Source organism: Glycine max, chromosome 16, assembly GCF_000004515.6.
Source record: "Glycine max cultivar Williams 82 chromosome 16, Glycine_max_v4.0, whole genome shotgun sequence".
Lineage (NCBI taxonomy): Eukaryota > Viridiplantae > Streptophyta > Magnoliopsida > Fabales > Fabaceae > Glycine > Glycine max.
Window position 1 is genome coordinate 587,016 of NC_038252.2, and position 23,045 is coordinate 610,060.

The following is a 23,045-nucleotide window of genomic DNA, read 5'->3' on the forward strand; positions in this document are numbered from 1 at the left end:
TTCAGTCTCTCGTAGTTACTCTTTCACCAACCAATTGTAAGTTGAATAGAGACCTTTAGGCTGGAGTATTTAATATTAATCCATATTTTTAAGAACCCATTAGTTTGTAAAAGTAATCTATAAAAAGTTTAATCACCATGTATAGTTAGTGTAAAACTTAAACATCTTTGTGTTATATCATATCATGGAGCCCCCTTGCTCTGCACAGGCTGCATCAGGTTTCTTTTGTTAATCGAACGGTTTGAACCCCCATCAAGTTTAATGTAACAGAAATATAAGGTTGGTTGAATGATTAAAAAAAAGTAAAATAAAAAAAGATGGTGGATTCAACGTATTCTATTAAAAAAAAACAAATAAATTAATAAATAATATTTATCAATAAAAAAAGTATTTTGATATTTCTATACATTTTATTTGGGGGATTTGTTGTGGAGATGGTGAGTTTGTTGAAATTAGTATTTGGTTTGGGCTTTCATGAACTAGGCTAGCTATTTATGAGTTGCACTGCTGCGGGCCTAAACATTTAGACATTTAGTAAACAGAAAAAGTATTGCAAATGTTGAAAATAAAAGAGAAAAGAAAATAACAAGATGTAAATAGGAATACTATGAACCGGAAACATGAAGGGTTAAAATATATATAAAAATATGGAAACAACAATGGAAGAATATCGTAACTTATTTGAATTTTATATTTTTACTTTTGCTTTATTTTGAAAAAGAGGTTTAATCCAAATATATATGACGCATTGTTAATTTTGTATTTGGTTACCTTTGTTATTCCTAATAACCATTTTATCCTACATTTTAAGGAAGTATTCAACCTTTTGTTTTGAAATTTTCTTCTGGTTTTTACCTAAGTCACTTACATGCCTTGGGCTCTCTTTATTAACCTCAAATCACTGCCCTTAATAAAGGTTGTTGACTCCACTCGTCAATAATAACTTCTGAATTGAATATACAAGGAGGTGCTATTGGCACCCTACACATTGTTATCATTTGTAATGATGAAAATGCTTCAAATAATGGAAACTTATTTCCTATGAGGAAGAAATACAACGAAAATAATTTTTCATTGTGTTTTTTTTAAAATAATTAATACAATGGATATTTGTTCAAAAAAATCAAAATGACACAACAAAAGAACAACAAAAACTTATTTTATTAAATTGGCTAACAGGTCCAATAGACTTCAACTTTATGGCGCTAACAAATGAGTTGATTTGATTCAAATAATTAATTCAAAATCTTTATTTATAAAATATGAATAAATCAATTTAAAAAATATGAATCTGAGAACAAAACAAGCATAAATTAAGATCTCATTTGGATACCTTTTTTTTTCATAAGCACTTGCAAGAAAAGAAAGTAAAAAATATATTAAAATAAGTTTTTCTCATAATTTAAAATTAACTTGTACATACGCTAAGTTAGATTTTGAAAAACTATAATGAAAGTATTTTTGTAAATTAATTAACTTATCAGTTAAGTTCATCAAATAAACTCAAACTAATATTGTATTTTTAGCCTTTACACAGAAATTAAGCATAATATAATTATGATCTTTCTCAAAAGTTAGTATCACAGAGATTTTGGCGACGATATGAAAAGCAGAATTTCAGTGTCACCTTGTTCTCTCTGAACATAACAGACATATATATGGATGCTGCGGTATGGTAGCAGCAGTCGCCTTGCACAGTTGCACTTGTAGCTTAGAATTGGTGTTACTGTTAAGTATTAGTAACCCTTTAATTTCTCTGCACACAATTTTAACGTGCCCAAATATGAAAATTAAGCTGTTTGTGATTCTTTCTCTCTTTGAACAAAGATTTTGTAGTTTGATCGGTCTTTAATTTTTAGTTCTTTCTTAATTTGTAGTACTTCATCCATTAATGCACCACGTACGTACATGCACCAGAAGAATGTCGGAAATGCATGCAATCATTATATTCATGGCATAACAATTTGATTTTGAGTGTAGATAATTAAAAAGAAAACAGATGCGAATTAAGAAAAAAAGACAGAGAGAAATTGTATAAAAATAAGATAGAAATGAGATAAATGAAAAAAAAGTAAATTATTGTAACCATCAACATCTTCATTTCTCTTTATTTTTCTTCTTAATGCATCAGATCATTAATTATATCAATTATAATGATTTTTCTTCTTTTCTCATCTTTCTCTAGGCCTAGATACTCAAGGCATATGCAACAAAAAAATGTAGTATGATTAAAAAAAATGTATATAATGGAGTGTATGAATACACTACTGCCTCAAATCCTAGCTGCAATGCTATATTATTTAATCAAGAAGAGGATAGCATAATGAAGGAAATGCATGGAAAGTTCAGTTTACTGGAAGTACTGCAGCCATGAGCAGAGAATAATAATTCATCTTACTGTATTACACTCGTATACTCAGAATTACAAGCACCAGATCTACTCTGAATAAAATGATTATATATTTAAAGATATACATATACTGGATTTCACACCACTTAATTTTAGTTTTAATTTTTTATTAAAAAATTATTTGGTAATTAATTTCTTATTCAAAATTTATTAAATTTTGATTTCTTTTTTTATAAAAAAAAGCGTTTAAGAAAAACCAGAAACAACTGAAAGTTTTTTTTTAATCATTTTATTATTCTATTCTATGGCCCTAACTCAAATCTATGAGTCGTTTAGAATTATACTGCAATATATGTGGTGAGACATGAGTTAGTATGTGTGTTTGTTTAAAACTATATACGTATTATCCATATTGAATGTACATATGTAGACATTTTTTTGGTTCCAACTATATGTAGACATTGATCTCACAATTTGCTTTACCCTTAAATGTCATCATAGAAAGTTTTTGTTTCAGTTGCATGTTCACTTTTCAGATTTCTGCATGCATGGCTTTTGAGAAGTGGCTAATGTAGTATTGATTATATTTTGTCTCGTGACAAAAACCTTTTGACCATCCAATACTGAGGCGCGTGTTAATTGGAGACCATGAAAATTGAAATCTACGTAAGTATAATAATATTAATGTAAGCAAAGGACGGAATAACTGCAAAATGGTGCAGAAAAACCCATGTGTTTCGTGAAGAACTTTGTCGTACATGCAATCTATCTATGCGCGCCCGGTTCTAAACTCTATGATTGTTGTTCTGTCCTTCTCTCTTTCCTTTTCCTCTTTTTCATTATATTTTCTGGTTACCTGAATCCTGTAACGGGTTGATTCCTGATGACGATGATGAAACATCCACTTCATAATATATATCACAATCATATTATTTTATTTTAGTAAAAATAAAAATCTAAAGAAGGAGGGATTGAGTTTAAACATGAGGAAGTGAAGCAGAAGAAGGTGACAAAAAAAATGAAGGGATTGAGTGGAGCGAAAAATGAGTAACCAAAGAAAATAATGGAAATGCATTGTAGTCCCTTAATCAAAGAAACAGTTAAGAGACTGAAAATAAATAAATAAAAATTAAAAAAGTGATTATGATTAATTACGACTAAATTAATGATAGGTTGGCTACTAAAAAATTGATCTAGCCCTAAAAGAAAAATAAATAGTGGTTATGAATATTTAGTGTGAGACTCGAAGTGACATAGTCAATGTAAACCTGCTCCTATGGTGGGGGTATTTTTTTATCTCCTGGTTCCCCAATTCCTTGTGAGGACCTCATTTTACATTAAAAAAATATCAAAAATTATAAAAAAAAAATATTTTTTTTTGTTTTATCTCAATTTTTTAACAATAACAAATTTAAGGTTTAATTCTAAGTTTAAAACATGAATAAAAATACTAAAATAAATCAATAATAATAGTAATAAAATCACACAAGCATCCAAGAAATATTCAAGTACACATTAATATTACAATATTATACAATAAAAATAATAAAACTAGCATAACATTACAAGTCTTCATACAATAAATTAACATCATCATACTAAATCAAGTTTTCATACTTCCATTTAAGTGCAATGAAACATCTTCAACATCAATCCTACACAATGAAACATGTAAATATGTGTTTAGAAAATATAAAAAAGTCATGAATTAATATAATAAAATTTTCATACCGTTGACGTTGTTGTATCTTCATCGTCAACTATTGAGCAAAATTCCATCTTTGATTTCAAGGAACCTAATGACACAATTATACAATCATTAAAATAAATTAATTGCTTAGAAGAAAAATTTACAAGTAACATTAAATTTATTGCTTTCAATCTCATTACGCAACCAATCTTGAGAGCAAATCAATGCCTCAATAATGTCTTCATTTAATTTGCTACGATGTGGAGTCAGAAATTGTTCACCAATGCTAAATGCAGACGAAGCAACCGTTGAGATAAGAATAACTAGAAAGTCTTTAGCAATCCTTTGCAAAGTTGGATACTTGACTCTAATGCTTTTCCAATATCCCAAAATGTCAAAGTTACTAATATTTGATTGATTAAACAATACAGGCTCCTCCAAGTATAAATCCAATTCAGATTTAACACAATCACCAGAAGAAGTTTCTTGAACATATTTTAAAAAGTCAGAACTCCTATCAACCTTTCCACCATTATTATCCAAACCAGACATTATTGAAGATGAAGTGAAAATAGAAGTAGTCCTCTTTTCCCTAGATTGATATTCAGAAACCAAATCTTCTAATAATTTTGTCACCTTATTCAATTGATTTGTGCTTTCACTTCCATACATGAGAGGGAAAAAATAATTTAGCAACTTCATTTTCAACCTAGGGTCCAAAATAACCCCTATTGCCATCACCCCATTGATCATGCCTTAATACTTCTCAAACTTGGGAATCATACTGTCAGCCATACCTTGAATGGTGCTATTAGAAGAAAAAATCCATTCATTCAAAGCCAATCAAATTTCACGTACTTTTGGAAAATAAACATTTGAAGTTGGATATGGTGTACCCAAAAATAACTTAATAACTTTATAAAAGATTTCCAACTTCTCACAAATTTCAGTTGCCATTTTCCAATCATCATCACTTGGCAATGACTTATATTGAAACTCTCGTTGAGTCAAACGCTTGAAAACTTCAAGATATATGACAATGCAGAAACAAACATTAAATAAGTTGAATTCCATCTAGTTCTACAATCCATCCTAAGTTTTTTTGAATAAGGAATTTCCAATTGTTCACAAGCCTCATGTAAAATTGTAAATGCACAAAGCTGCACAATCCATTCTAAGTTTCTGCTTCTTCCACCGGATTTCTTTGTGCGTCATTAGCAACTTGTTGTGTTTCTAATGAAGCAATACTATTAACAGATGGATCAATAGGCGTACCCATTTTCTTTACAACAAACAAGTAACAAAATTTACAAATATGAGTCATTTAAAATTGTAAATGCACAAATTTGACTCTTATTGCTAAATTACAAATTTTAAACTCAATGAATTAGCTAAACCAAAACATCACAATAAGCTAGCAGCAGAACAAAGAATTGAAAATACAACAAAAATAAATAAATAAATAAATAAATAAAACAGAGGAAGAACATAAAACAGAAGAAGAACAACTCGAAGTTGTGAAACCCAGAAATGCACGGTGCGACTCGAAGAAGAAAAAGGTGCAACAAAGGCTTCCATGAGTTCACGGCTGAAACGAACAGTGAAGAAGCGAAGAAGTGAAAAGGGTGAAGACAGTGTGAAACGGTGAAACGAACGGTGAAGAAGTGAAAAAAGAACAAAGATGAAACAGTGAAAAAGGAACAAAGGTGAAGAAGAAAATCAAGGAACGAAGTCTGAATGTTTGATGCGACGTTTTAGGGTTTGAGTAATGTTTGTGTCTTTGTGACTTGTGAGATATTACTTATATATATATATATATATATATATATATATATATATATATTATAAGTTATAAAGGTATATAAGTAAAATTTATTTACGCGACCATACAAGAACCCTGCGCGGCGGGAAGCATAGTCCCGTCCCCAAATTAGTTGCGGGCAGTTTTTCATCCTCATTCCCGTCCCCACGGGAAATTTTACTCCGACCGTAGGGCCCCGAATGGGACAGTCTCTGCGGGAATCCTTAAGTTGTGGAGAGAATTGTCTACCTAGCCTTGGCTTAACCAACCACAAACTGAAGCTAAATGACTAAATTGTTTTTATTTTTACAAATTAAAATCAGCGAGCCCGACACTAATTAAGTTGATGCTAAATTATTTTGTGTTATTATTATTTTATTGATTTTTCACTTTGTGCCATTTATTAACTGATGCTATTTTTTATTTGTCTGCTTAATCAAATCTCAAATAGTAGATTAACAAGCTGTAATATTTCATTCAATGGTGGTAGAGTTATCAAGTTGTTGCAATTAAATTTATCTTTTATTAAATCAATTTTAAAAGTATTTACAAAATGATTCAAAGACTATACTATGCAAATATGTAAATAAGTCTAAAAAAACAAGATAAGTAATATATATATATATATATATATATATATATTAAAGAATATCATAAAACTTTAAATACGTAACAAACTACTATGATTAATTGATTGCTTTGGTATACTGAGTTCAACATATTCACCAGTTCTGAATTCAGTCGCACGATACAACTTTTAGAAATAATTTTTCACTAAAATAATTCAAACCTTACATTTATTGTTAAACTTAAATCATATAGTTAGTGATTGATCAAACATTTTCCAACTCCTCTGTTAAAGAAAGAAATAAAATATATTATACTGTAATTGGATTTTATAATAAAAAAAACTCTATATTTCAAGTTTTCCTTCAATTTTTTTATAAGCAATTGTTCAAAATCAGTGGCCTATATAACTTAGCATAAGGTGTCCCAAAAAGTCAGCCAGAATAATGGAGAGATACAATTTAAGCTTTTGTTGATTAATTTTTTTTTATTCTTATGATTTTTTTATGCTATATAAAGTCTATTTCTTTTTAAGATAAAAGAAACAACAAGAAAAAATAAACTAAATCAAACGCTACCTTACTTTTAAATGACTCAAATACTTAAGGCCCAACCCTTTATGTAGAGAAAGAAAAGGTGAAAGATTGTAATTTAATTTCTAACGTGGGACTTAATTAGCAAAGTATACTCCATGTTCAGGAGGAGTCTAACATGGGTATAGAATTGATATATATCCAATGAACCGAAAAACTGAGGCTTTTTCTTTATTTTTAACATTTTTATTCTTTTTTTTAAAAAAAAATTCTCTTACAACCCAAACAAAATTAAGGTTTTACAAATTTAATCTCACTTTTACTTGCAAATATTCAGATACTTGATATCCAACAAACTTTCAGGAAAGTTAGATAGAAAGTAGCTACAAGTGATGTCTATGAATGGCAGATGCGTGTATTTACTTATGATTTTTCATTTATTTTATATCTAATTAATCTCTACTATCACTAAAACATTGGCAAAACTATATGTGGCCCCCTATGACGCATACTGATTTGAAACCTAAAAGCTAGTTTTTATTCATTGGAAATACTTTTTAAGTTTTAAGGAACAAATTATTGGTGGTGGAGACCCAGACACCTAGGTTTCCTTTTGGGTCTTCCCTAATAAGAAAAATGTATTTACGCATATTATATATAGAGCATATATACGTGATTATGCACCCCCAGCTGCCAACATCATAGTATCTTTCTCTCACTCGTGATCACACTTACATAATTTGTAACCACTTATACTTGCACGTGCCACGCACAAAGAGATGGGTAGAAGTCGTTGTTGTTCCAAGGAAGGGTTGAACAAAGGAGCATGGACAGCTCTGGAAGATAGAATTTTGACAGAATACATTAACATTCATGGCGAAGGAAAATGGAGGCACTTGCCCAAAAGAGCAGGTGATGAAAATAATATATGCATGCATATCCATATCCACTTGCACAGTTTCATATTATATACCTTACTTTATTCTGCTGGAATAACTTGAAAAGTTTAATTAATTAAATTTTCAACTTATATATATTTATATATCTTTTTTTTCTCTGATATATATAAAGTTTCTATGCAGGTCTTAAGAGATGTGGGAAAAGTTGCAGGCTAAGATGGTTGAATTATCTGAGACCTGGCATTAAAAGAGGCAACATTACTAATGATGAAGAGGAGCTTATAATTAGGCTTCACAATCTTCTTGGAAACAGGTATAACAAAATATTTATATTTCTGTTATTTTTTTACATTGGAGATATATATTTCCTGTATTATTTATAGTTATTTTTATATTTTTTTATCAGCAAAATACTGTATTATTATAATAAATTTTAAAATATTTTCTTACATTTCATTTTTTTTTTCTTTATGTCTAGATCTTTCTCTCCCTCGCATTATTAATTTATTTTATCTCATGTTTTTGTCTCCCCTTTTTCATCTCTTTCCCAATTATATATAAAAAAAAAACATGAAGATAGGAATAGAATTTATGTTATTTATATTGTATTAATTATTTTGAAAATGGATACCAAACTGTTATAGGTATCATAGTTCAACAAAAGTTTGTGTATGAATTTTAGGTGGTCTTTGATTGCTGGACGGCTTCCAGGACGAACAGACAATGAAATCAAGAATTATTGGAACACCAACATTGGGAGGAAACTTCAAAATGGTGGTGCAGGAACCACTTTAAACACACTTCAACAAGAAGATCAAAACGTTAAAGAACAAGAGTGGCACTATGATAAGGGTTCGTGTCTTGTTCAGACAAAAGCAACAAGGTGGACTAAGGTCACAGTCACCAATGAAATTAGTCAACCCAATGAAGGGATTACAATTAAGAGCAATGTTGGTGATAACAAAATGAAGGGTTTTCTAGTGTCTCCATCTAAAGAGAGTAACAATGATTCAGTGTTGTTGGATTTCATGGCAGATTTTGAGATGGATGGAAACTTCTTCTCGGAGCTCCTTAAGATGGATTTGCCCGAATCATCTTGTAAGGAAAATAAGATACTCGGAGATAATGGTAACCCTAGCACGGTTGATAAAGTCTATTTATCTCCAAAATCATCCTGTGATACCGCCCACTTCCCTTGGGGTGATTCATTCTATGATACAAATTTTGATTTTCTACCAGTGACAATTTTTATGGAGTCCGGATTTGATTGGCTCTGAAGCAATAAAAAAAAAGTAAGAAAACTATATGGATCGGACTAAGTTGAGTGTGTGTTTGGATTACTTCATATTTTTTTAAAGAAAATGTTTTTGGGTGAAAATTAAAGGTTTCTTTTGATTGTAAAATAGACTAATGTTGCATAATAATTATTTCTTATCATTACCATTATATGATGAAACTCAGGCAGCTTCTCGATCAAGTTACATCTCTTTGAATAAAACTTGATCTAGTTTCAATTCATATATCATTTCTGAAATGAATAGTTTCTGCTTTGTGGAGTTAATAACACAAGTTTATTTGGCTTTTGTCCCTTCCTTTCGTTCTCTGGGTATTGGAATCCGCTAACTTATGTAGGATGATGAGCGTGGAGAACAAAAGGTGATGTATTAATAAATTGGATAAGAATTATTTTCGTTATAAAAATAAATTGGCTTTTGATTAGAATAAAAAGGAATATATAGTAATGTCATCGTCCATTGATTTGTCGTTTGGAAAAGATATTCCTTTCTTGCTAATTATCAAGCTGATCAACAAAGGGATTACGATACAAAGGTTTTTATATGAAGGACAATAGTTGTGGTCTCTTTATTAAAAAAATTATTAGCAAAGAAATAATAATTTATTATTGAAAATGTGTACGAAAGTACTAAAAAGATACATGCATTATCGTGACATGAAAGATGCATCCACTGGCACGAACAAAACTCTAAGTCTATGCCACCATTGGTATCAACCTCGTACGTGATCCCTATAATTTACTAAGAATGTACTACAACAAAAAGTTAAACAGCAAGAGAACAAAGTAAATTCACAACAGCTAGAATAACCAAATATAATGTAGCTTGATGCCTAAATTAATAATCTAACTAGTTGAACGTGATATATAGTTACCAAATTTCATCTACACTAGTGTGTACAAACACATGCAGCCTGCACTTACTTCATTCACGAAATAATTCTCCTGCTTTCCCACTCAAGAAACATTCCATTATTCCACACATGAATGATTCCACCAAGCGTGGCCAATCTGTAACTGTTATTGATGATTTTTTTTTTTTTCATTTTTGTCCAGAATCACTCATCTTGTGAATCTTTGACACAATGCTATTCCACCAATGTGAATCTTTAGATACTACAAATCATCTCTAACTCTAAGGCTTGATGTTAACAAAAGCGTATTTTTTAAGCTATTTTTTTTTTTTTAAATAAAATCTTTGTTAATGTACATTTTTAGACTACAAGTTATAGAGTTCAAATAAAATTATTAAACAAAAATATTAATATTTTAAAATATAAAAATGATCATATTTCTCCTTAAAATAATTATAACTATTTAACTAAATATTTAATAACTATTATATTTTTTTATAAATGGTATACATTAATATATTTTTTTTTCAAAAAAAGTGACAACACCAAGCTTTAACACAAAATAAACATTTCGTCATTCAACAAAAAAATAATTTAAATAATTTCATTTATATTTTTGTCATATAAAAATTATATTTAAGTAACTTGATTAAATGAAAAGCAATGGATAATAATCTTTTACTTTAGTTAACCTACTTGATTCACTGACTTTATCTATTCGATTCACATTCATTTGCCTTCGCCTCTAATGTTAAGATAACATTCTTTCCTCTAACGTTAAGATAATGTTATAAGTTATGACTAAAATGTCTTGTCTGCCTTGATAGATTTAAATACACTATTCTCTTTTCTTAATTTAGGACATAGAATTTTTTCCTTTAATAAATGATAACACACCACAATTTCCCAACAATTTTATTTTTCTATGAAAAATATAATATTCTATATATTTGTGAGGAGGAAACTAATATATTTGTGCATTTTTTTAAAATATATTATACTGAATTGAGTAAATTCTTTGTTTTCAAAATATGTTTTTTATCATAAATTCTTTTACTGTTTAACGTCATTTTTAATCATTTCATATGCTACTATTACTAACAACATATTTTATTAGAAGTCCCAAAGAGTTAATTTACTTTTTTACTCCTTACAAAGAGTTCAAAGGAATGTTAGTGCATAGACATGAAGCAATATTTTAATTCTTTTTATTTATTTATAGAAACTATAAGTATATTTTACGAAAAACTATCCTACTCCAGTCAGTTTATTATTGGTAACAAAAAAAACTCTAAATATTTTAAAAGTTTATACTTAATTCAAATTCGAGAGTATTGATTAGTTTGAACAATTTTATGTCAATTTAATCCACAAGCTTAATATGAAAATCCTATTTTTTATACTAGTTAATCTTTTTTTTAATTTTCATCTTATAAAAATTATTATTTAGTTTTAATCATTTAATCCTTAGAAAAATTCATTTTTAAGAGTAAATAATTAATAAATTAATAATATAAAATATTTTTACTCATCAACTATTTAAAAATATTTGTGGTATAAGGTAAATTTGTTAATGTTTATAATAACTATCTTTAAAGATATTACTAACATGATTATGATTTTGATTTTGTTGGTGTCTAGAAATCTTCTTTGTATATAAATTATAATAATTATATTAAAGGAAAATATTTTTAAGAGTTATTATATTAATAATATTTCCTTAAACCAGAGTATTTATAAGAGTTTTATGAATCCCACCGATAGACTTCTATAATCCTATATATCGGGCATTAAATTTAATTTTTGTTATTTATTTCAAATTACTTAAAAATTTTAATTAGATTTTACAACTAGCTTAAAATAATTTGACTATCTCAAACTATTTTCCTATTTATTCTTATATGTATATTTGATTTATGTTGATTGTTTATCTTTTGCAATCTATCATTTTTATTTTCATTTCTGAATTGGATTTCATCAAATAATTTTGTATTATAATATAATTATTTATATTAAATTCTTTTATTATATATAAAACTTTAAATATTCTTGTATTAAAATATAAAAACATATTTAAATTTACTATTTACTAATAATAAGAGAAAAATTTGCGACGATCGAGCAAGGTGGAGAAACAGGGATTATTATTATTGTAGAGCTGAGAACTGAGGACAATGTCTGCTGAATCGCCAAGTTCTGCTCGTAAAGGTACTTTGATCCTTCGTCAATCGTCTCAAACTTTTCTTTTCTTTTCATTTTCTGAATTGGGTTTTTGGTCTTTTGTTGCAGTGGTTGTTCATCTCAGAGCCACCGGCGATGCTCCTATTCTCAAGCAATCCAAATTCAAGGTATCCCCTTTCGACCTTCCTCTTTAATGCCCATCTTTTATTTCTTCAAATTTCTCATCAAAATTGTTAATTTAACGATCCCCCTTTACTTGCGTTCCTTTTTTTAAAATTCTTCTGGTGTCAGTTATACTTTATTTGTTGCAAATACAAGTTTGTGGGTGAGAGAGATGGTGCTTAAATCTGAATTGATGATGGAGATGTTATTTCGCCTGGATTATGTATGGTTTTCAATTATGTGGGTATTCGAATTTTCATAATTGGTTAGATTAACCTAAATTGATATTTAAATCTTGAAGTGTATATATAAGACCTTCTATTTGAGCCTTCATTTAACTAAATAATGTAGAATTAACTGAAAAATTTGTGGTTTAGGTGAACTGATAACTGGGATAAATCTTATTTATTTTTCTTTTCCAGCCTAAGTATAACTGAATGGTATTATGATTTGGTTTGATTTGAAGATCCCAATTTGTGGCACTTTTGAGGTCAAGAGGCTGTAAATATCATTTTTTGAGGACTGCAGATGATGACTGCCCAGTTCAGTGAAGTGAATTGAGACTATGTGCGTGTTTGGATACAAGCCATAAGCTCTTTTGAGAGCTTCTCTACTGGAAATATAGAGTATAATACTACTTATTGATTGCCTAAAATTAGGGGGATGGGTGTGTGTTCTTGGATCTTGGCTTGCAATTGCTTGAATTGGTTTGCTCTGGTGACACAAGGATTCGTGCCTTAGTTCATAGTGGTTGGTTAGGATGTAACTCATGTAAGGGAAAACAGGATGTTTGAAGGGCATGATAGTCATTGTGAGGAAAATACTAGATGTAACTTATTTTGAAGTGTACAAAATAATGTCGTTGTTTCATATTTCTGCATCAATATTGTTGCTTATAAATATTTCTTACTTTCTCTTGTTTTGTTTCATTGTTTGTTATTTCAAATCCTATTTTGTTTTTTTTTCCTGTACCTTCGACATTAGGAGTGATGTAAAACAGTATTCAGGGGAACTTCCTCAAACACTGGCTAGCCATTGCTGAATTTCACTATATATATAGTTCAGTAATTCAGGTTTTAGTTGAGTTAAACCATGCTAATTTGTTATTACTACAAGCGACAACCAAGTTTTATCTCACTAGATGGGACTCTACATGGATGAATAGTTTCCATTGGAATTTATCAAAAAACAAGTTTTCCATCAAACTATCTAGAGCTTTAGATCTTTTTATATAGTTTCTCCTAGTTTTCGTAGGTCTTCCTCTGTCCGTTTAAACTGGACTCCCTTTCATTTGATATGTACAGTACTATGTTATTCTCTCTATAATAGAGATTACACCAATTTTTGTGTTGATAGTGGAGAAAGAAGATTGCAAACATTTTTTTTCTTTTATGGCTTTTATGTTCTTGTTGCTGATATATGAATATATACACATTTTCTTGCATATGAAAAATGCAGGTTTGAGGAGCATCCCATTAAACTCAAAAAGTTCTAAACTCATTTCTGAAAGTCATTATTTTCAGTAATCCTTGCAAAAAATTATTGAGCCTAATTTTATTAAAAATATTATTTGCCCCAAAGTAAAGATGAATTCTATATATATATTTGATATTCCAGATAGCAGGAACTGATAAATTCGCTAAAGTGATAGACTTTCTTCGCCGACAGCTCCACAGGGAAACATTGGTAAACTGTCACTGTATTCTATCCCATCTATTTCTCTGAAGGTCCTGCCTACTCAATTTTACTTTCCTAATTTTGCAGTTTGTATACATCAATAGTGCTTTTTCACCAAACCCTGATGAATTGGTCATTGATTTGTTTAATGTAAGAAATCAGCTGATCCCTTTTTTCCACTAATATTTATGTCTTCATTGAATGTAGATGATGCATATTTTTTATTCTGGTGCTGCAGTAATAAATATTTCTTGCAACTATCAATTTATAATATTTATCATCTTTGTTCAGTTGTTGTGGAAAAACAGTTGAGGAGTTTTTTAGCTTTATGCCTGACTGTATGTGCTTCTGACAAAAGTAAATAGTTAGTGTTAAAATATGATCAGTATTTGTTAAAAGTTGTTTTAACATTTCTGTAGGTACCTGTTTTTGATTTGTAAAATAGATAAAAAGGCATTTTCAGCTCTCAATAAGTTATGTTTTAACCTGTAAAAGGGGATGAAAGTTAGGATCATGGTATAATGCTGAATGTCAAATCCAATATCCATTTCCATTTCTTTCCATTTTCTTTTCTCATTTTCAAATCATTCCTTATCATACTTGATGAAGTAAGAGGCAGAATGACATTAAAACCACATTCCCTAATTCTTGTCAAGTGAATACAGATGAATTAATAGCCTGCACAATCAAAGAAAAATGAGAGAAAGAAAACAGTTTTTGAATTGCTTCTGTTGACATGTTTTTCTTGTCATGTATAAATATGCAAGTGTGATGAAAGAAAAAAAAGCCTAACATTTCTTTCTGTGAGTGAATATTGTGCTTTTGCTAGGCCATGCCATCCTTTTTCCATAAGAATATTGTATCTTAGCTGTAACATTCTATTTTACAAGTGTTTAGAAAAAATATTAGAGTATTATGGCAGTCAATATTCTAATTGTTATATAGATTGTTTTGGTATCTCTTTAGATAATTTACTTATTAAGTTATTTCCTTTCTCTTGCGGCCCTCTTATTTTTTTCAGAATTTTGGTTTTGATGGCAAACTGGTGGTCAACTACGCTTGTTCTATGGCATGGGGCTAACCCTGAATGATGGCTGCAGGTTACAAAAGCTCCATATTGTGAATACATTGTTTCCTTTCAGAAATTCGGGACTTGCATATAATCACAGTACACGATTTCTTTTGAACTTGAAGATTCTCACCGGATGGAAGTGCGGTAAGACATTTAAAGCAAACTGGAGTCACCCGTTTGGGTGTGTTCGTGTGATAGTTATGGATGATTATGGTTTGTGCTGCTTGTTAAAATGCTAATCCTTCAGTAATTCATCATGACATTTTTAAAAATATATTTTGCTGCCAATACACAAACTCATAGTCAACGGATTGGAGGCACAAAAAAAGTTTAAAGGATGAACATATTTTCAAACTTGCACCTTGGATTCTTTTTTTTTTTGTCTGTAGGAATCGAAGACATGTACTGAGAGGTTTATAATCGCTCACGCATCATATTCAATCAATTTAGCTATACTGTCTTGGTTGGATCCCTTAAATGCATTAAACAATGGGAAAAACTTAAAATGTGTTGAGACACAGTACCTATGGTACTGTTGGTGCAATTCTTAAAACAAGATAGGGATTTTATCTCATATTATACCTGAATAAGGTTATGCATCCTTCACATAAAAAATAAAGGTTATGCATCCTTGTGTTATAGGTTTGCATGTAAGCTTGTAATCCAATCCATTACAGTACAATAATCAGAGTGACGGGCTTCACCTTGTAAATGTGTGTTGATCAAGGCCCAGGGCCCATTTTATAATAAATATATAATGAGGAATTGGAGTCATGAAGTTCTGGACCGTAACTTCTCATTTACGTCATCAATCAGTAAATCTTTCAAACTGGGAATAAGTAACTCTCATGTTATATAATTTAATTTTGTACAATTTCTATGTTATATAAGAAAAAAAATAAAAAAGAGAAAAATATGATAAAATAAATTAAGTGACGAAGAAAAATTAAAGAAATTTGTCATTCAAAATTATATGAATAATATAAGTATACAACACTTATTTATTTTTGTAATACTTTTTTTAGTGCACCAGTTTAAAGTTAATTGTATTAGTAGCCATCTCTCTTTATTAGACAGTCAACATAAATTAGCTAGAAAACACGTATTTTAGTGTTAGTCAGATTCACTTAGTTAGAAACAAAGCAAATCAACACTTTATATTTATAATATAGTAAAAATATATATTAATTAGTTTATATTATATACATATATCTTAATAATGACTCTTCCTAGAAGAAAATAAAGAGGAAAGTTTTTTCCCTTCCATGAAATCACGACACAAAGTGACAAGAATGTTTTATTGAATTGAATTAAAGCGTGTTTGCAGAGTGTTGTTGTGTAGATGAGACGGGTGGTTATTCACCATTGTGTGCATGCATGGAGTTGCATTTATTGAATGCAGCAGAATACAACATAGAAAACTCATCTCATGCAGCAGCAGCACCTACTTGAAATTACCGAAATGTACACGGTAGAGGACAAGTTGTATTTGCTTTCATACAACTAGAAATCGGCTACGCCGGACGGGTCAAATCTGTCCAAGTAAAATGAATCTTTTACCATTAATTCAGATCAAGACCCAGTCTAAATCCTTATCATAACCTATACAATATACACACTGTGCGGTAAGAGGATTAGTAATACATTTCTTTTATTATCAGTTCAAATTTATCAAAATTATAACAATTCTGTGAACTCCATGTAATTCATTCAAATTTATAAATTTTCATATATTTTGGCTAATAAAAAATATGTTTTACTTGTCTTTTTTTCACATCTTACACTTTAAAAGAGGTATTGATATAAAACTTTTTATTCTAAGCAAATATAATCTCTTTATAATTATATCTAAAATATATAAAGAGAGAAAAAAAATTAATTCTTGAAATGAAAATTAATCTTATAATTAATTCAAATAAAAAAAGTTAAAAGATTTCTAAAAATTTTACTGAAAAATTAAAAACCCTGTGATGATTTGCATGAAGAAAGAGAAACCTTAAAGATTAAAAAAATGAAAAACATATATGTCTAGTTAGTTACCCTTATTTTACATAGAACTTGAATTGAATCAGTCTAAAATAAACATTTTTAACATAAAAAATTCAAAATTATATTTTAAAATTAAATAATAAATTTAACTACTACTGATAACATGAATTAATTGATATAAAAGGATTTTAATTTAAAAATTAATTTCAAATTCGATATGTGAATATATGATTATCTTAAATATTTAAAATGAAAATTCAATCGTCTATAATAATCTTAATTAATCTGAATAAGATTATTTCATATAAAAATATCTGCGATCTCGTACCAAATTTAATAGTAATATATTTTTGGTAAAATATAATAATATGTTTAATACATAATAAAAAGTACCTCTCTCATAATGAAGATTTAAATTATGATTCAACATGTTCCTTCTAATAAATTCAATCTTGCTGGTATTTAATTTTCATAGATTGTTAATGTTAATTCTTCTATATCATTAATTACAAACATTTATTAAGTTGACAGTTGTAATTGATTATATATATATATATATATATATATATATATATAATATTTTTAAAGTAAAATTTAATAATATATTTAATAAATAATAAAAGTACCTCTCATAACGAAGATTTAAATACTGATTCAGTATCCCTTCTAATAAATTCACCCTTGTTGGTATTTCATTTTAATTGATTATTAATGTTAATTCTTCTATATTATTAATTACGAACATTTATTTAGTTGACGGTTCTAATTAAATATATATTATCTTTTCTATCTGTGTAATTATGATTTTGAAAAGAAATATATACACGTCTAACATGATGTCATTAGTCTTCAGTCCACGGCTGAGATCAGTTTAGTCATCAATTCCGGTTCACCATAATCCACTGTTTCACAGAACACGGTACATCATAGCTTTCTCAAATCACATCACCGATTTCTCCAGTTAAAAGAACGGTGCCACTCTCTATCTATCATCAAAACCGTGGAAATTTTGTTTTGGCATCTCCTCTCTGACTTCAATATATATTATTTTCTGGCCACCTCTGTAGAAATGGCACAGAACCCAACACTCTTTCATTAGAAAGAAAACAGACACAACAGAGCTGAGAATATAATAAGACGAGAGAACTTTGTCTAGAGTTCTCAAGTCTCTCAACCCCTTCACTCCCACCACCTCAACAAAATCACCATAAATAATAATATATTATATATAAATCAAGACACATCCTTTAGGAGAGACCCACATGATTATGACTATGATACACCTTCTTTAGAGTGGGGAAAAAAGAAATGGGATTTTTTTTTCTTTCAACGCCACCCCAAGTTCCCAGCTTTGAAGTTTGAGCTCAAGGTCCAAACATTCCAAAAACTTGCATAGAGAGATAGATACATACTACAAAGACTTCAGATTTTTGGGGGGAGAGAAAAGATCTGCGGGGGTGTAAGTTTGTGGGGATTTTTTTTTTGAGAAAAGAGGAAGCCGTTTGTGTCTGTGTGTGTTTGTGAAATAGTGTGTTAATATGAGTAACTGGTTGGGGTTCTCTCTCACTCCACACTTGAGGATTGATGAAGAATTTGAGAGAGAAAACCAAGAGCGTGGAGGAGGGTACCATCATCCTTCTCCTTCTTGTCACCCTCACTTGTCTGTTATGCCCCTTCGCTCTGATGGCTCTCTCTGTGTTGCTGACTCCTTTAGTCACTCTGCTGCATCTCAAGGTATTTTGCATGTCATACTACACCCTTCTATTTGCACCCTTGCCCTTCTAAATTGAAAAAAAAAATTGCTTATCTTTTTTAGGATAATACTTTTTGAAAAAAAAAAAACAAGTAACTATTCTTTCCTAAAAGTTTTTATGATTCTCTATCATGTTGAGTGGATTTTGTTATTGGATGGGTGGAGAGTGTTCTGTGTGTTTCTTCCAACCCTTTGCATGTTGCCCAAAGCGATTCCTTTTCTGCTCTTTCTCATGATTATTGAATAAAGATTGTTATTTTTCTGTGAAATCAGTACTTTCACTTGATTGGTTTTCTTCTTCTTTATGGATTAGCAAATGAAATTTGTGTGGCTGATTGCAGAATGGAGATATGATAGTGCAATAGGTGGAGGGAATTCCAATGAAGAAGGTCCAAAGCTTGAAGACTTTTTGGGTTGCTACTCAAACTCCCCCGCTAAGGTCTTTTGCCAAGACTCTCAGCCTGACCAAAACCAAAGCCAGAACAATGTTTCCAAAATCAATGTTAATGTGGCACCAAGCTTTTGCACCAACAATTCAGAGATTGAAACTGGGGATAATCTCACAAATCCTTCTTCCTTGCTCCATTCTTTCCATGCATATAATGATAACTCACATGCTCTTATCCCCACCAATGGCATGTACAAGTCCTGGTTGGCACAAACCCAGTTTTCTTCTGATGGAAAACCTTCAAATGAGGCTAATGGGTGCAATTTCCAATCTTTGTCCCTCACTATGAGCCCCAGTGTGCAAAATGGGGTGGGTGCAATTTCCTCTGTTCAAGTGAATGAGGATAGTAGGAAACGGGTCATGGCGAAATCTCATGCTAGAGAACCAGTTCCTCGCAAATCTATTGACACTTTTGGGCAAAGAACATCTCAATATCGTGGTGTTACAAGGTTAGGAGTAATGGATTTTAATGTTAATTTTTTTAAAAAAATCATCACATAGTTTAGTACTTTGTTTATTTTGATGAACTTTGCTTCTTTTTTTTTCTTTTGGGGTTCATGGATTTTGTTAGGCATAGATGGACTGGAAGATATGAGGCCCATTTGTGGGATAATAGTTGCAGAAAGGAAGGGCAAACAAGGAAAGGAAGGCAAGGTGAGAAAAACATGCTTTTTGGTTTCTTTTTATTTTATACTATTCTTTTTGGTTTATTGTCATTGACCAAAGGAAGACCATTTTCAAAGAACCAAAACAAGTCCTTTAACCTTTTTCCATTTTTATTCCATTTTTTACTTTCCTCTTGTTTTGAAAGAGAATATACTAACGATCTTTTTCATGCACTGGTTGGATTCTTCAAATCTACACAGTTTACCTTGGTGAGTTACACTCCTTCGCACGCATTAGTTGTCTCTCTTTACTCCTTTACCATCTTTGTAAATCTCTTTCCTTTACTATATAACACGGTTACTGGTTAGATACGCTATTTGAAGCATTGGAAAGTGTGCTTTGGCTTCTGAGGATAATTTTATCGCTTTTGGCAAATAATTAAATTTGTGTTGTATTATTATTATTATTATTATTAGGTGGTTATGATAAGGAAGAAAAAGCAGCAAAGGCTTACGACTTAGCTGCACTCAAGTATTGGGGTCCAACAACTCACATAAATTTCCCTGTAAGGTTTTCTGAAACTTGTACAGTTTTCTCCTTTGCAAAAGTCTTACCTTAGCTCTTAGTCTTGCAACAGTAGTATTAAAATAGAAACAATTGAATTGGTTTAAATTATTTAGAAAAGTCAAATATTTCCTAATGTATTTAATTTATGTGGCTCGAACTATTACATAGTAACTGTAATCACTCTACATGTCTACGGCTTCTTAAATGCTCAGTTAAGCACTTATGAGAAGGAACTTGAAGAGATGAAGCACATGACCAGGCAAGAATTTGTCGCCAATTTAAGAAGGTACGATTAAATTTTTTACATGTGATAGTAAATTCTCTCTTTCCCCCGCCATATATTTCATTCAACATAGAAGGAATTGTCCTTTTTGTTTCCCTTGGGCAGGAAGAGCAGTGGATTTTCAAGAGGGGCATCTGTGTATAGAGGTGTGACAAGGTATGGACTAAAGTGCTGTGTGCTTTATCATTAATATGATTAAAGTTTTCCATGAATTATTTTTCTGCAATTCTCAGCTTTTTAATTAAGGTGGGCAATTATTGGCTAACACTTATCTTTTTCTCCTTGTATCATTTCAGACACCATCAACATGGAAGGTGGCAGGCCCGAATAGGAAGGGTTGCAGGAAACAAGGACTTGTATCTTGGTACATTTAGTAAGTTTGTAAACCCTATCTCTCTGTTGCCTTTGTTTTAAGCTTCCATTTTCCTTTTTTAATAGTCATTAATTTATTTCCTCCTTTATTCATATAATATGATAATGTGACAAATAATTCAATAATGCCTTCTACAATATCACATATCAGTTTTCATGTGACCATGTTTTTTTTTAAAAAAAAAAATTGATTCGTTTTCCTTTCCCTTGATTTTGCATTCCATTGGTCATTCTAATTGGCTAGCCATAACAATTTTGTAGGCACACAAGAAGAAGCTGCTGAAGCATATGATATAGCAGCAATCAAGTTCAGAGGAACAAGTGCTGTGACCAACTTTGACATAAGTAGGTATGATGTGAAGAGAATCTGCTCAAGCTCCACTCTTATTGCAGGAGATCTTGCAAAACGGTCTCCTAAAGAATCACCAGCTCCGGTTCCTGCCTCTGACTTCAATTCGTGCGGTTCATCGCCGATGCCGCTGGTGTCTCAGCCACCTCCTTTGGCTATAACTGATGGTGAACATTCTGATGAGTTGTCCAACATGATGTGGAATGCCAACAACAGTGATGAGCAAGCACAGAATGAGAGTGGTGGTGCTGAATTCAACAACAATGTAACTGAATCATCATCATCACAACAGGTTTCACCAAGCAGCAACAAGGATGCTTTGAACCCTCAAAGCCCCAATGAGTTTGGAGTCAGTGGAGCAGATTATGGACATGGCTACTTCACCCTTGATGGACCAAAATATGATGATGGGAACAATGAAAATGACCACATGAGCACCAACAGGCTTGGAAATTTGGGATTGGTTAATCAAGTTCCCATGTTTGCTTTGTGGAATGAATGAAGGGAATGTTATGTTGATGAGTTGAGATTACAAAAAACATTAGCTTAGGAAAAAAAACTAAGATCAGATGGCAGAATTATTGAATGATTATTATATTGTAGCTTGGTATGGTAACTTTTTATTTTATGTTGAAAGAAAGGGGATATGTCAGTAGTGCTGATTCCTTATGCTGTGTGTGTTGCTGTTGTTGGTAGGTAGGGTACGTAGGTATACTAACTTGCAAAACATTATCCACTTTGGATAACGAGAATAAAAAAGAATGGAATGCGTGAAAATCAATCATGAGATTCGTACCAAGATCTTGAAAATTACTTTCCTCCTTGGTGGGTAACTAAATATTCATGTAAAATTTTATTATATCATCATATGTCAAGTTAGCACGGGTACTTACTTTTTTCTTTGACTACTACAAGGGATATTTTGATGATGCCTGAATCTTCATAGAAAATTGGTTCAGTTTGTGATGCAAATAAAAGATGACACAATATAGTAGTGGAATGGAAGGAGATGGGGTAAAAGGAAACGGAGACATCTATGTCTTTTACCATCACGACAAACGAGAAAGACAAAGACGAAGCATTTCCCTACTTAGCATCTTCACGTTGCTTTCATGTTCTTAAGCTTAAGTACTTGAACAACCAGAAAAGAAATAAAGAGGATCCCTTATCTGGTCTCTTTCTCACATACGCTAGTCTTTTCAACTGATTTTCGTGCGTTCGTTTGCATTTGCATAAAAACAGAAGAAAAAACAGTAAAATAAAATGATATTCATATTTTTATATTTTATTTTAATTCAAAATTTTCATTTTATTTCTTTTCAATCTATTGAACTATAAGTTATCTGTTAAGATCACATAGTCTTGGATTACGTAATAAAAAAACATTATTATAAAATCATGAATAGTTTTATTTAGAATAAAAAATAGCTATTAAGAGTTAATAATAATTTATGGATTTTGTATTATATTTAAAAGTATTATATTTATCTAACTAACAAATATTTTAAAAATATTTTTTAGAATCATAAATAGGTCGAATGGATGTAGAAGCATGAAAATTACCTGTAAAGTGATTTTTAATTAATGTTTAACGTACC

The 23,045-nt window shown here is 30.4% G+C and overlaps 3 protein-coding genes across 6 annotated transcripts; all 3 read left to right on the forward strand.

Annotated features, from left to right (window-relative positions):
- Window positions 1-7,648: 7,648 nt before the first annotated feature.
- LOC100809225 (transcription factor MYB1) lies at window positions 7,649-9,512 on the forward strand. Its single transcript, XM_003548315.5, has 3 exons — window positions 7,649-7,853; window positions 8,024-8,153; window positions 8,523-9,512. The coding sequence occupies exons 1-3, from the start codon at window positions 7,721-7,723 to the stop codon at window positions 9,115-9,117; spliced, it is 858 nt and encodes a 285-aa protein (XP_003548363.1). The 5' UTR covers window positions 7,649-7,720; the 3' UTR covers window positions 9,118-9,512.
- Window positions 9,513-12,066: 2,554 nt separating this feature from the next.
- LOC100527733 (uncharacterized) lies at window positions 12,067-15,434 on the forward strand. 3 transcript variants are annotated; one of them, XM_041010173.1, is made up of 5 exons: window positions 12,067-12,196; window positions 12,278-12,336; window positions 13,949-14,017; window positions 14,096-14,158; window positions 15,109-15,434. In XM_041010173.1, exons 1-5 carry the CDS (start codon window positions 12,163-12,165, stop codon window positions 15,169-15,171), a joined length of 288 nt encoding a protein of 95 aa, XP_040866107.1. In that variant the 5' UTR covers window positions 12,067-12,162; the 3' UTR covers window positions 15,172-15,434.
- A 2,770-nt stretch (window positions 15,435-18,204) lies between these two features.
- LOC100809762 (AP2-like ethylene-responsive transcription factor AIL1) lies at window positions 18,205-22,116 on the forward strand. 2 transcript variants are annotated; one of them, XM_006598766.4, is made up of 9 exons: window positions 18,206-18,803; window positions 19,164-19,719; window positions 19,842-19,924; window positions 20,137-20,145; window positions 20,353-20,441; window positions 20,656-20,729; window positions 20,832-20,882; window positions 21,023-21,099; window positions 21,360-22,116. In XM_006598766.4, exons 1-9 carry the CDS (start codon window positions 18,608-18,610, stop codon window positions 21,947-21,949), a joined length of 1,725 nt encoding a protein of 574 aa, XP_006598829.1. In that variant the 5' UTR covers window positions 18,206-18,607; the 3' UTR covers window positions 21,950-22,116. The 2 variants fall into 2 exon arrangements, with proteins under 2 accessions (XP_014624720.1, XP_006598829.1); XM_014769234.3 differs by lacking the exon at window positions 20,137-20,145 and having other exon boundaries at window positions 18,205-18,803.
- The last annotated feature ends 929 nt before the right edge of the window (window positions 22,117-23,045 follow it).

Bases quoted from the DNA above. Each gene is read 5' to 3' on its own strand.
- LOC100809225 (XM_003548315.5), top strand. From the start codon at position 7,721: ATGGGTAGAAGTCGTTGTTGTTCCAAGGAAGGGTTGAACAAAGGAGCA. The intron at 7,854-8,023 runs GTGATGAAAATA...GTTTCTATGCAG, and splicing joins GCACTTGCCCAAAAGAGCAG to GTCTTAAGAGATGTGGGAAA. The intron at 8,154-8,522 runs GTATAACAAAAT...TATGAATTTTAG, and splicing joins CACAATCTTCTTGGAAACAG to GTGGTCTTTGATTGCTGGAC.
- LOC100809762 (XM_006598766.4), top strand. From the start codon at position 18,608: ATGAGTAACTGGTTGGGGTTCTCTCTCACTCCACACTTGAGGATTGAT. The intron at 19,720-19,841 runs GTTAGGAGTAAT...GGATTTTGTTAG, and splicing joins CAATATCGTGGTGTTACAAG to GCATAGATGGACTGGAAGAT. The intron at 20,883-21,022 runs GTATGGACTAAA...GTATCATTTCAG, and splicing joins GTGTATAGAGGTGTGACAAG to ACACCATCAACATGGAAGGT.
- LOC100527733 (XM_041010173.1), top strand. From the start codon at position 12,163: ATGTCTGCTGAATCGCCAAGTTCTGCTCGTAAAG. The intron at 12,337-13,948 runs GTATCCCCTTTC...TTGATATTCCAG, and splicing joins TCAAGCAATCCAAATTCAAG to ATAGCAGGAACTGATAAATT. The intron at 14,159-15,108 runs GTAAGAAATCAG...TGATGGCTGCAG, and splicing joins TGGTCATTGATTTGTTTAAT to GTTACAAAAGCTCCATATTG.